We start from the raw sequence: 14,600 nt of genomic DNA, 5'->3' as shown, positions 1-14,600 counted from the left end.
CTAACACTGCCTTTCCTAGGAAATGACAGCATTATTATTTAGTTTGATCAAATGAACTGGCAGGTTTGGAACAATTGGAAACATTTTAAGTACGCCAATTTGCTTTTGGAATTTTGAAATACATGTTGAGGGAGAAAGAATGTTACTTGATAGCAGTTCAACAAATCCTTCTGCAATACCTATTATGTGCAAAACACTGTACTAGTTGTAGAGAAAAGTGGAAATTGATTCCTATTTTTTGAAGGTTAACTTGTTAGAAATTAGAGAACTTACATTGCTACCAAAAAATGTTGAGAAAAACATTGCTCTGACAGACCTCTAAACATCTAATTGTTACTCAATGACATTTATTTAACTCATCATATGTTTTCTTACTTGTGTCCTTTGAGTGTTATGTCCAAAGCAGACTCATCTTTCACTTCTCCATAGTCTGATCTTTCATGTGAAAAACAGACTCTGTTGGATGCACATGAGAGATTTGCTTTGTTCAGTCTCGGTATCTTTGATATGCTGTCTAGATATAAGGCATCTGTATTTTAATAGGCATACATGAAAATAAATGTTAATTTCTGAAAAATAGCACTACAAATTTAGTACTTTCCGTAAAAAAAAAAACTAACTACATCATTATTGCAACTCAAAAACAATTATATTCAATAGCAGGCTGCTTGCTGGAGTTCTTACAAAAGCCATGAGAATCGTCCGATGTACCATAGTTGGATATTGACTCTATCCCATCTATGGAAGGAGGAGGAAGGGTGGGAGAACCAATACCATCGAGAGGGTAGCTGATCTTTTCTGAAGATCTCAGTTGTTTTTCTACCTTGAAAAAGGCAGCCCTCCAATCCTGGCTGACCACAGACCCGCCTGACTATCAAATCTATTGGTTAGTATAAAGACACGCCGTATAAATGGATACTTCTTGAACTGAAGTTTGTCCAGAAATAATGAACAAAGTGTTTAAAAAAATTAATTGCAGAAAATTTATGCGACGTTAGTTTGCAATTCTCAGAACTGGTTGAATATAACCTAAGGTCCCCAGAGATGCTTCTACCTTGACCTCATTGAATGGTCCTTGAAGAAGTTGCCTTAAATGCTCTTTGATAATCTTTTACTCAGGTATCTAGTAAAGAATCAACCAATGAGTATTTAAATATCTGCTGCATTCCAGGCACTGTGCTATAACCAGTGGAAATACAAAGTGAAGTCCCTGCTCTCGTATAATTAACAAGGGAGATAACAGGAACACACAGTGTATCATTATAATTAGGACACACTGCAGACACAAGGTAATGTTGAATGAATGGGAAAGGACTAGCAGCCTGGGAGAGGGGGGACCAGCTGAAGAAGATGGCATTTGGGCTGCATTTTGAAGGAAAGCAGGGTCTCTCAAAGGGAGAGGTGAAGAGGGAGGCAGAAGAACAAAAAGGTATGCTGACTGAAGGAGGAGGTTTGTGGGGAGGAAGACCAAGTAAGGCAAGACGTCTAGACCATAGAGTGAATAGAAGATAATGTGCAAGACTGGACAGGTAAGAAGGGGTCAACTTGTGAAGATGTTGAAACAAGGAAATGAGAATCTATATTTGATTATTAAGGTAATTGGCAGTTATTTTAGCCTATTGGTAGAGAGATGACACATTAAGACCCGTGCTTTAGGAAAATCGCTTTGGTAACTGTGTGGAAATAGACCGGAATGGAAAGAGACTGGAGACAGGGAGGCCAACTGTAACAGAGAGACTACAGAAACGATGTTGAGGAGAGGCCATGAGGGTTAAAAGAGAGGTGGCTATGTGAACGTAGGGAAGGGGACAGAGGCAGCATATGACCATAGACAGGTCACATTTTTTTTTCCTCGTCTATAAAATGAAAGAGTTGTACTGCATGGCCTCTAAGACCACACTTGCCCAAAGTCTCCGGCTTTTTAAGTCCGATAGTATTTATTTACTTATTCCCTGCACTACACAACTAATACTTTTTGTATGACCTCTGCATATTAGTTTATTGAGTCGCAAAATGAGGGGGTTAAACCATATAATCTCTAAGACTTACATTTATGATTTTATGATCCTTTCTTCTCGATTGCAAACTCTGAATTCAGGGCTACATCTTACAATTCTTTCTCCCTTACAACCTGACATTATCTTATACAGTGTCTCATATAATTATGTACATGATTCATGAGTCAGCCTTGCTAAGTCTACTGAAGGGGCTTACAATCATTTGACCAATAAATCAACAATCATTTATTAAATGCCTACCAATTGACAGGCCTTGGAGACAAAGATACAGAAAAATGAAAATCTCTATTCTCTAGGAGTTTACATTCTACTGGAGGAGACAATATAGAAGTGTGTCTGTGTGTGTGTGTGTGTGTGTGTGTGTGTGTACAGAAAAAACACATAGTAATTGGAGAGAATGGATACAAGCTGTCAGGGTGGATCAGAAAGAAGGAAACAAAGATTTACCTACTATGTGCCAGGCACTGTGCTAAACAATTTATAAAAATTATCCCATTTGACTGTCACAACAACCCTGAGAGGTAAGTGATATTATTATCCCCATTTTACAGCTGAGGAAACTGAGGCAGACAGAGGTTAAGCAAGTTTCCTAGGGTCACACAGCTAGTAAGTGCCCGAGGCAGAGAAGGCTTCATGTAGGAAGTGGTGTCTAAAGTGCACCTTGAAGAAAGGGATGCTTCTATGAGGCAGAGGTAAATTTCAGACAAAGTAGACGGTAAGTGCAAAGGCCTCCCTCGAAGAGAGGGTCTGTATCATGCTCTGTTTTTGTCTAACTGGAACCTAGTGTCATGCCTTATACAGAACAGATACTTAATAAATGCTTGCTAAAACAAATGGAATGTAAGGTCGAAATAAATATTTGTGGACTGACTCACTAAAAGGGAGACAAATACATGTCCTTTATCCCCTCCTTTAAAAGACACATGCTAGCACACCTTCTGTCCTTGACAATGGCTGATTAGGCAGATGGTAACAGCAACTCATGCTTACCTAGCAGAGGTGTGTACCAGCCTGCAAGCTCCAAGTTCAAGGGTGTCTTATGTAATCCTGCTTCTTGAACACAAAATTTCTTGAGGCAGAAGAGTCTCTAGTTGATAAAAAAAACAAACAATCAGTATTACTGTTTTCTTCTAAACTCACTTGTCCCCTGAGCTTTCCTATTAATCTTGTGGGTGCTACCATCCATTCAGTCACCCAAGCTCACAGCTTCATTGCCATTCTTATCTCCTGATTGTCACTCACCCATAGCCAATCTGCTGCCAAATCTTAAAGACCAACCTCCTTACTTTACAGATGAGAAAACTGAGGCCAAGAGGTTACATGGCATATCCAAAGTCACACAGCTAGCTAAATGTCTCAGAACAGATCTGAAGCCTGGTCTTCATGACTCTGAGGTCACACCCTATCTACTGCCTCTGTCTTCCTCTCTCTGTTCTCTCACATGCCCACCACCCCACTCCAAACTGTCACCATCTCTCCCTTGAACAATTGCAATTGACCACTCTACCTCAGGTATCTCTACCTATTATAATCTACTATCCACACAGTAGTCAAAGAAATTTTTCTAAAAGTAAGATCTGACTCAATTCCCTACTCAATAATTTCCAGTAGCTCCTACTTTAGGAGCTTTACAACCTTTAGGATCATATACAAATTCCTCCTTTTGACTAAACACCTCCCCATCTTCCACTCCTCTAACACATTAGTCTCACCTACACATTCTATGGTCCACTTATGCTGTTCTCTTTGCTCTTCCTCACACATAATGGGCCGTCTCCAGTTGTGCTCTTGTACTGGCTGTTTCATGTGTTTTGAATGTTTTCCTTCCTGACCTCTGCCTCTTGGAGTCCTTAATTTCTCTTGAGTCTCAGCCCACATGGTATTTTCTGCAGGAGGTCTTTCTTGGTTCCTTTAGGTACTGGTGGCTTCACTCTCAAAACATCTCATATCCATTTTGCATATATTCTGTATATCCTTATATATCTATACTTTTTCTCCCCTGTAGAATCTAAGCTCCTTAAGGTAAGGGACTGTTATTCATTTGTATTGTACCTTTAATGATTAGAACAGTATCTGGGATTCCTGGGGGGGGGGGTGGAGCCAAGATGGCAGAGTAGAAGCACGACCTTCCCGCGGCTCCGGCTTCCACCCTCCCCAATCCATGTAAAAAGGGGACTCTAAACAAACTTTGGAGCTACAGAACCCACAAAATGACACAGAGAAGCTAACCTCCCGCTGAGGACAGCCCAGTGGGCCGGCAGGAATCCAGCTCAGTACTCTGGGAGCTGAGCCCAGCCCCACACGGAGGCTTTAGCCCCAGGGTGGGCCTGACCAGCCTCGGCCAGAGGGACTCCAGATCAGCAGCAGCTGTGGCCATTTCCAGATTTATCAATACATAGATGCAAAGGACAAGGTGAGAGGCCAGTGCAGTCTGGACTTTGGGACCCAGTAAGTGGGAGTGCGTGGCTTTTACCCCCAGGGCGAGAAACTGCTGAGACGCCAGCACAGCCTGCCAGTGCCACATGGCGGCTTCAGCTCCTGGCCTGCAGAGTGTAGGGGGACCAAGCACCAGTCTGAGGGGTAATCGCTCTTGCTTTGACCTGCTTGGATCTGGATTGCAGTCTAGGGTGGAGGTCCTGGGGTGTGTGTCCAGCTTGCCAGAGCGTGTGGAGACCTCAGAGAGGGCACCCATCTAATACCTCCGGCAGCTGAGAAAACCCCAGCATTTGGGACAAAAACTCCCCTGTCTAGTGGCAGTCCTACTGTGGGAAAAAGCCCAAAAGTCAAGTAATTGAGTGGCAAAATGAGCAGGCAAAGGAAACAAAGCAGACAGAAGATTCCAACATTAGACTGCTATTTTGGGGACAAAAAGGATCAAAGCAAGGAACAGGAGGAAGGCAGTGAAGTCAGAACTCCTGCACCAAAAGCTTCAAAGGAAAATACAAGCTGGTTACAGGCCATAGAGGACCTTAAGAAGCAGATAAGAGAAGTGGAGGAAAAATTGGGAAGAGAAATGAGAACAATGCAAGAAAATTATGAAATGAGAGTCAACAGCCTGACTGAAGAAAATAATACCTTAAAAAACAGACTGACTCAAATGGCAAAGGAGGCTCAAAAAGGCAATGAGAAGAAGAATGCCTTAAAAAGTCGAATTTGCCAGATGGAAAAAGAATCTCAAAAGCTCACTGAGGAGAATCATTCCTTCAGAATTAGATTGGAGCAAATGGAAGCTAATGACTCTATGAGAAATCAAGATGCTGTTAAACAGATCCAAACAAATGAAAGAACAGAAGGCAATGTGAAATATCTCATGGGAAAAACCACTGACCTGGAAAATAGATCCAGAATAGATAATTTAAAAATTATTGGACTACCTGAAAGCCATGACCAAAGTAAGAACCTAGAAAGCATCCTCCAGGAAGTTCTCAAAGAAAACTGCCCTGATGTTTTAGAACAAGAGGGCAAAATAGAGGTTGAAAGAATCCACCGATCACCTCCTGAAAAAGATCCCAAAAAGAAAACTCCTAGGAATATCATAGCCAGGTTCTGGAATTCCCAGATTAAGGAGAGAATATTACAAGCAGCCAGGAAGAAATAATTTGAATATTGTGGAAACACAATCAGGATAACCCAGGATCTGGCAGCTTCTACACTGAGGGATCGAAGGGCTTAGAATGTGATATTCCAGAGGTCAAGGGAGCTGGGATTAAAACCAAGAGTCACCTACCCAGCAAAACTGAGTATCATGTTTCAGGGGAAAATATGGTCATTCAGTGGAATAGAGGACTTTCAAGCATTCTTGCTGAAAAAACCAGAGTTGAATAGAAAATTTGACATTCAGATAATGTCAAAGAAGCAAGAGAAGCATGAGAAAGTAAACAGGGAAAAGAAATCATAAGGAACTTATCAAAGTTGAATTATTAACATTCCTACATGGAAAAACAATAATTGTATTTTATGAAACTTTTCTCAGTAGTTGAAGGGATTAGAAATATATATGTATATATATTTCTGTATATATGTATATATATATGTCTTTATATGAGGGTATGTGGGCATATGAATACATATGTGCCTGTGTATATACGTTTATAGGTATACATAGATAGAGGGCACGGGACCAATTTAACAGGAAGGGATGATACTTAAAAGGTGAAATTAAGAGGTGAGAGGAATATAATGAGAGCAGATGGGGAGAGACAGATTGGGGCAAACTATCTCATACAGAAGAGGCAAGGGAAAATGGTTACAATGGAGGGGAAGAATAGGAAGGCAAAAGGGAATGGGTCGACCTTATTCCTATTGAATCTGGCTTGAGGAGGGAGGGAAATACACACTAAATAGGGGATCTCACCCTCCAGGAGAATAGGGGGGGAAGGGGATGAGAAGGGGGATGACGGAAGGGAGGGAAGGCTGGGGGGGAGGGAAGTTGGAAGCACCCACTTTTGAAAAGGGACAGGATCAAAGTAGAGAATAGAACAAGTGGGAGGTGGGATAGGAGGGAGGGAAATATTGTCAGTCTTTTACAATATATCTACTATGTTATTGTTTTCATTAGACACACATGTACAACCTATACTGAACTGCTTGTCTCCCCAGTGGGGGTGGGTGGCAGGGGGGGAAGGGAATGAATCTGGAATTGAAAGTTTTAAAATCAAATATTCAAATATATATATATATATGTGTGTACATATATATATATACACTATTATTAATACCATCTTACATGTAATTAAGAAATAAGATATACAGGCACTGAGGCATAGAGTTCCACTGGAAAAGTCGAAACGGATATGGGAGAAAATATGGGAGAGAGCAGATTGGAGGTGGGGATATCCTGTGGGACTGCTGTTTTGGGGGGATGGGTGGGGGAAAAACGGGGAGAAAATTTGTAACTCAAAATCTGGCGGAAACGAATGATGTAAATCAGAAGTTAATAAAGCATTTAAAAAAAAGAAAAAAAAAGAACAGTATCTGGTACATGGTAGGTAGTGAAATGCTTGTTGATTGAGCTGTCACTTAAAAATTAAGTCTTTCATGTAGCTCCAGAAGGAAATAGAACTTTTTGGGTCCTTTACTTTTTATGCCTTCTTCAACAAATAATTCTTAATCAGCTTTTTATAAATGCAATAAGGCAAGGGAGACAAGTCCATCTAAATGGTTATAATCATGAAGTTAAAGTTTTGTCTTTTCTAAACTTTAAAAAATTATAATTTAACTTAGGCTATAACAAGAAACAGTATGGCATGGTGGGAAGAACACTAAACTCGGGACCAGAACACCAGGGCTTGAATCCTATTTCTTATACTTACTAGTTATGTACAGATGGGCCTCAGTTGTTTTACCTACAAAATCATGATAATAATCTCTGTATTATCTACCAGGGCTATTGTAAGGGGAAGCACTTTAAACACCATGGAGGGCTATTTTATAATAATGACTCATTTTCTGGAAGTATTCATCAACGCTAATGTAATACCATGACCCCAAGACTTCTAAGAATTTAACCAAGATCCAATTAATTTTGGATTTCTTACAACCAAGGTTGAGTAAGAGATTTATCATTTGTCTTCATCACGTTATATTTTCAATCAAACAGAAGGAGTATGATTTAGATCCCAAGGCTGTCAAACAAAGACTGAATCTTCACGTTTTACACCAGTCTACAGGCGGCACCCAAACAGTGACAATAAGCTTAACGTCTGCTTACCGATTGTTCTTTTAGTGGTTCTTGAATTAAACCCGTGGTGGATAAGGCATCACAATGTGACAAATTTCCATCTAAACAGTTCTGTGTTAAAAGAAAAATTGAGCAGAAACAAAATTGGAATGGAGAAAGTGATGTGCTTTATTCAGAAAACAAAATGAAAGTAAAAATAAGAACTAAAGTAAGACATGAAGTTTGCCAAGATGACTCAAATTTATAGCTTCTACTATCGATGGGCATTAATACTGGAAAGTGGGATGCTCCACTATTGCCCCCCCAATTGGTGGAACCAATTCTTAACCCAATATGACAATATGGCGGCATCAAGAATCTGAGATAGTTTTACCACTGAGGTCTTCATAAGAAAGGCTACTAAACCTCACTGGATATTTAATCACGGATTATGGATTAGTGCAAAAAAATGTTAAAATGGAAAGATTAAATCCTCCAGTCTCAGAGATGAGACATGTTTACTATACTATCTGGTTACTACTCCTGAAGGTAATTAAATCATATTTTGAACTAGAGATTTCTATATTCCAACCTATTTGTATTTAATGTCACAGTGATACTCTGATAGGACGAAAATTATTCATTTTATTTTCTTGATGTAGATGGTGTGCTAGAGGAAGGCTGGAGGTTCCATAATATTTGATGGACTATCTGGAGATAAATTGATAGGAGAATATGGACAATAATCAAACAGGATGAGAAAGCATGAGTGGATTAGGATCCAAACTACTGAAGGGAACACTCATATCAATGGGATCATGGATATTTTTAATTTCTGAAACATATTATTCACAAGAAGTCAAGAAACAGGGGCGGCCAGGTAGCACAGCGAGTAAGAGCACCAGCCCCAGTGTTGGGATGACCTGGGGGATTGAATCCGGGCTCAGATACTTAGCATCCACCCAGAAACATCTGGCCATGTAACCTTGAGCAAGTTACTTAACCCCAATTGCTTTAAAAAAAAAAGTCAAGAAACATTTATTAAGCACCAAGAGTGCCAGACCTGGAGTCAGAAAGATTCATTTTCCTGAGTTCAAATCTGGCCTCAGACATTTACTAGCTGTGCAGCCCTAGGCAAGTCACTTAACCCTGTTTGCCTCAGTTTCCTCATCTGCAAAATGAGCTGGAGAAGAAAATGGCAAATCACTCCAGTATCTTTGCTAAGAAAATGCCAAATGGGATCACAAAGAGTCAGATATGACTGAAAAACAACTGAACAACAAGCATTACGTTAAATGCTGTGGATTGCAAAGAAAGGCAAAAGACAATCTCTGCTCTCAAGGAGCTCATAGGCTAGTGGGGGAGATAACATGTAAACCACTATTTGTGTACAAAATGTATATGGGATAAACTGGAGATCATTAATAGAGGGGAAGCACTAGCATTAACAGACTCACACTAAGGCCATTATCACTGAATTTCATTAACCTACCTAGTTTATCTTCCTGAATCTTTTTTTTTCAACATTATGTCCCAGAGACAAATACATGCAAATCTATTTGTCTATTAACAACACGAGGAAGAGAATATTTCTTTTGTTGCCTTACTGCACCATGGTCTCACAAAGCATGGTAGAAAACCAAAAATAAACCACAGAACGTACATACAAAACGATGAAATGTCCTTTCAGATACCAAACTCCATTTTGGTATCTGGAGGATTTTGAATGTTAACTCAGGAGAAAAGTGAGCTGCTAACCCTCAAAACCTTTGTAGAAGCTATCTAAATTAAACCTTTTACTACATAAGTAGAAATAAAAAGTGGACAAAAAAGCATACCACCCAGAAGAACAGAGTTTCTTAAGGCTTCTATATTATCATATTTCCTTTCAGGATTTAGAATAAATTTCCCTACCACCGAGTCATTATTTTTTCAGTTGCTTAATTTATCAAATTCTCAATTCTCCACATATTACATGCTCAAATAATCAGACAACAAAGTTCAACGAAGCATTCTAGAATGCTTTAATATTTATCTACTAGTAAAACTACTGGTATTTGCATTTGGTCTTTAAATTGGAATCTATTATAGACGACATTTTTAAAATTATGAGAGTCAGATATTTTCCCCTGGTGAAAAGACATCACAGTCATGTGCTTCCACCACCAGAAAAAGAACTTGTACCTCACAAGATATTCCATGGAGTTGCCCTTTAAAAAACTTTTCTCTTTGTGAGTCGAAAGGTGCTATAAAGAAATATTTACAATCATCTCAGTATGACTATCATTTATCTTGTGTCCAATCATTTCACAATGTCATTAATCTGCTTAAAGTTTTAGATAGCAAAGGAGAAGAGAAAAGAAACCTGACAATGCAGTTTTTGGAGAAAAGCATTCTAGATATGATAGTGCTTTTAAAACAAACAAACAAAAGGTTAAAAAAACAGATAGACAAGAACAATTGGGACTTGGACTGACTCTATTACCCACAGAAATGTCAAATTAGTACCCTCATCTTTTTTTTTTTTTTAAATCAGGCATCTGATGTCAGTGGTTAAAAGAAATACTTACTAAGGGCAATCTCTCTGCTAGTACAGGTTGGTAATTGAGAGCATTAGAGAAATGCCTGAGAGGACAACGAGAGGGTTACAAAGCCAGTAGGTGACCAATGCAAAAATTGAACCCAGCTCTTCCTGACTTTGAGACTATACTATACCATGTGCTCTCTCTCTATTTACCCTGCTAGCTATAAATGAACTTTCAAAAAATCATATATTTTTATTTTTGTATTTCGTTTTTTCCAATTACATAAAAAATAATTTTAACATTGATTTTTAAAAATTTTGAGTTCCAAAATTCTCTCCCTCCCTCCCCTCTCCTTGAGAAGACAAGCAATTTAATATGTATTATACATGTGCAGTCAAGTAAAACATATTTCTGTATTAACCATGTTGCAAAGGAAAGCATAGACCAAAAAAAAAAAAGAGAGACAAACCCAAGAAAAATAAAGTTTAAAAAAGGATGTTTCAGTCTGCACAGAGACTCCATCAAGCCTCTGGAGGTGGATAGCATTTTTCATCTTAAGTCCTCTGGAAGTGCCTTGGATCATTGTATTACTGAGAATAGATCAGTTATTCACAGTTGATCATTGTACAGTATTGCTGTTACTAAGTATAATGCTCTCCTGGTTCTGCTCACTTCACTCTGCATCAGTTCATATAAGTATTAATAGACTGTTTTTTAGAATAGGGTTATGTTTTACGAAGTTAATTATCTATTTGAGTTATATAATTGCTTCTCACTGATACCAAGCAACCCCAATGACTCAGGGAACAAATGGCATTGTGTTTTCCTTACAACAACATGAAGTAAGTAGTATATTATTATCTTTATGTTACAGATGAGGAAACTAAGAGGCTCCAAGAACTTCACAGATTATTAATTTAGAGCTTCAAGGGACTGCTGAAGTTTTCTAGTTTAAGCCTCACATTTTATGGGCAGGAAACTGAGTCTGAAAGAGGTGAAATTATTTATCCCAGATCAAAAAGGTATATCAGTGACTTATTCAATATTACACAGCTAATAATTTTCTAAGGTTGGATTTGAACCCATCTCTCCTCACTCCAGTATTCTTTACACAATGCTACATTCACATTTAAGAGAAAAAAATAAAAGTTTGAGTAAGCAGAACACTATCACAAAATTCATACCAGAAAGTACAAGCGCTTTATCCAGAGAATGGTATTTCCAGTTGTCTCTATCTTGACTTTACATTAGTTAGTAATTTGGTTACTGACCACATAGTAGATTAAAAGCAAATAAAATTAGAAGGGTAGGGGAAGGAGAAAATGGAAGGGTATAGGGAGTGCTGTTACAGACAGACATAATGACAACAGTTAAAAGTGGCAGATGACACTATGAAAATGAAGGAAGAGACAATTTTTTTTAAAAATTGGAACTCATTAAACACGCAGAGATCTGGCAGCCCTTTGTGTAGAAAAAAGCAGTCCTATACCTCAATAGCTCTGAAAGATATATCATTGAATTTCAGCATGACATGGAAATCCCAAATTACTAAGAAGTTAAAGTACATGAATATGAGTACATAATATAATTGAGAAAGAGCTTCATTAAAAGTTGTAAAAATATAGGGGCGGCCAGGTAGCACAGCAGGTAAGAGCACCGGCTCCAGTGTTGAGAAGACCTGGAGATCGAATCCCGGGCTCGAATCCCAGGCTCGGACACTTAGCACCCACCCAGAAACACCTGGCCGTGTAACCTTGAGCAAGTTACTTAACCCCAATTGCTTAGGGGCGGCCAGGTGGCTCAGCGAGTAAGAGTACCGGCTCCAGTGTTGGGACGACCTGGAGATCGAGTCCCGGGCTCAGACACTCAGCACCACACCCAGAAATAACTGGCCGTGTAACCTTGAGCAAGTTACTTAACCCTGATTGCTTAAAAAAAAAAAAAAAGTTATAAAAATATTTTGACATGTAAAGAAGAAAACATCAGTTTCTAGAAAATTCACATATACAGAGAACCTCATTCCCAATGATGATAGACAAAAAGGTCTTACTATATTATATAGAGAAAAAACTTTTAAAATGATTGCTTATTTGCTCTTTAGAGCCCCAGCAAAGCATTACCTACTTCCTGCCACACAGAAATGATGGATTTAAAATCCAGAATAAAACATATGTATTTGGACATGTCCAATGCAAAAATTTTTGGTTTTAATTGTTTAATTGGGAGAGGCCAATGGGAGAGAGAATTTTAAAACATTAGAAAAGAAAAAAATATATAAAGCAATGTGATATGTGACATGGTATAATGAGGTCAAATGTGATGATGTAAAACATTTCTTATTTTTTAAAGAAGTTTTAGTGATGTGCTTTGTCTTTTACATTAAAAACATTCAAACTTCATAAGAGGTATCTTGTAACAAAGTAAAAAGTAAAACATTTCACATCTGTAATACCACCCCCCCATCTTTTCATTTGAAAAAAAAATAACAGAAATTTTCTCTTTCTCCCACACTCCACCTCATTGAAAAGAAAAAAGAAAAATAAATTTCTTGTAACAAAATAATATACGGTCAAGCAAAACAAATTACCTCATTGGTTATATACAAAAATATTTATGTCTCACTCTACACTCTAATTCTGTCACCTCTCTGTTAATGGAGAGTATATTTCATCATCAGTCTTCTGGAGTCATGAATGATCATTGCATTGGTCATAGTTCTTAAAGCTTTCAGAGTTTGTTTTTATAGTGTTGTTATTATTGTACAATTTTTTACTGCCAGTTCTGCTCATTTCATTCTTCATTAGTTTATTTAAAGCACTTTAAAAAAAAAGTGCATTGGAATGGATAAAAAAATGCATGAATAATTGATAGAGACTTGGAAGGAATAAAAATGTTATATTTTATGAGTAGAAATTCATATATTCAAACATAAATAATAAATTGCAAAGCAGTTTTAAAGGTTTAATATTATTGGAAATAAGTCAACTTTTTAAAAAAGTACTCCAGTGAAGGTCAACCTTTCTTTGTTAAGTTAGGTAATGAGGCCCCATTTCTTCTGTCCTCCAGTGAATTCTGTATCTTTCTTTGGTAGAAGTTAACAGACTCCCTTCTTCTCTTCTTTCCTCTTACTGAACTTTTACATTGACTCCATAGCTAGAAGAGGATGCAGCTCTAAAACTACAAGCCAGGGACATATTCTTTCTGTAGAGTAGCTTCCATAAAGAGTCCTTTTCACCCACAGGACACCATAAGTCATGGGAGAAAGGACTATGTTACCCTTCTCTTCCCTTATAGTCCCTGTGACCCTGATAAATGAGCTTGGGGCTTTGTTCTGGTCTGTTTTGTTTGTCTTTTTCCTATTATAGCTCCAGGTAGTAGAATCCCAGAACCTGGCTTTAAAGAAAGGCTCCTAGACCACATGTTGGATGCCCTGAGAAGCCAGAATTGGGCAGTTGCACCCAAGAAGAACTTTAGACTTGAAACTAGGTAGATGCTCTATAGCAGCTAAATTAAACTGTGAACCAAATGCCCCTTCCCTCCCCAGAGACTGAGAAGGTGTGGGATGGGGGTGAGGAATTATATTCTCTTAAGTAGTGGTGGGAAGTGTTAATAGATTTGTTCTTGCTGTGCTTTTGAAGTAAACATTCCATTGTAAACACTAACCTGACTGAGAAGTGGCTAAATGGAACTGCAGTAAAAGAGACCCCCTGAAACTGAAGGAACACCATTGATGCAGCTTGGAGCCATTGACAGAGAGCCTAGACATTCCCAAGCTCCATTTGGGTGCTGGAGAACAGTGGCGGTGGGGGGGGGGGATGAAATGTTAGATGTGGCTGTTCAAGCCGTGGGGACCAGGGTAACAAACATTACACTCAAATGTCAGAAAAACAATACAAATGTAGGTTCAGGGGAGGAGAGATGACACTCATCTGGGGGGATCAGGATAGCTTTATGAAGAAGGGAGCATTTGAGAGGGCACTTAAAATATAGGGCTTTTTATTTCAACTTTTTTTAATTTCAATTTTGGCTATTATGAAATAACAACAACAATAAATATCATTATGCTTATTATTATTATTATACACAGTCTTTTGGATATATGATGAGCTCTTTTGAATGATTATTGTTCTCATTAGAAGGTTGTATAATATTCCTGGGTTGGATCTATAAGGAATTCTTCAAACTAGTCTCTTCATTAGATTTCCTACACTTTAGTGCCAAATACCTTTGACACACAGAGGGCAAGAGTAGACTACAATATATTACCAAAGAAAAACAGTGCAGGAGTAGCATAAAGAATATTGGAGAGCTATGTGATTAGAAAAGGAGCTGGGCCAGCATTCATAGTCATTCTGTGTCCTTCCCTGTATACCATGTCAAGAGATCTAGAAAAAGGCC

General features: G+C 38.4%; 2 protein-coding genes across 2 annotated transcripts in view; one reads left to right on the top strand and one right to left on the bottom strand.

Annotated features, from left to right (window-relative positions):
• LOC138175695 (inositol 1,4,5-triphosphate receptor associated 2-like) overlaps window positions 1–14,600 on the bottom strand; it is a 115,933-nt gene that overhangs the window by 47,338 nt on the left and 53,995 nt on the right. The window contains exons 18-20 of the mRNA XM_069106209.1: window positions 7,729–7,809; window positions 3,009–3,105; window positions 376–529 (exon numbers count right to left, since the gene is read on the bottom strand). Of these exons, the coding sequence (XP_068962310.1) occupies window positions 376–529; window positions 3,009–3,105; window positions 7,729–7,809 (332 nt within the window). The remainder of the gene's footprint in view (window positions 1–375; window positions 530–3,008; window positions 3,106–7,728; window positions 7,810–14,600) is intronic.
• The window catches only part of LOC138175790 (branched-chain-amino-acid aminotransferase, cytosolic-like), a 261,129-nt gene continuing 247,756 nt past the window's right edge, over window positions 1,228–14,600 (top strand). Inside the window, exon 1 of the mRNA XM_069106269.1 lies at window positions 1,228–1,289. The gene's annotated coding sequence lies outside the window, so the exon portion shown is untranslated. The remainder of the gene's footprint in view (window positions 1,290–14,600) is intronic.

The sequence above is a fragment of the Petaurus breviceps genome, unplaced genomic scaffold, assembly GCF_028583685.1.
Source record: "Petaurus breviceps papuanus isolate PSGF00001 unplaced genomic scaffold, PetGlider_PUasm1.0 79, whole genome shotgun sequence".
In the NCBI taxonomy this organism is placed as follows: domain Eukaryota; kingdom Metazoa; phylum Chordata; class Mammalia; order Diprotodontia; family Petauridae; genus Petaurus; species Petaurus breviceps.
This window is presented reverse-complemented; position numbering and strand designations above follow the sequence as displayed.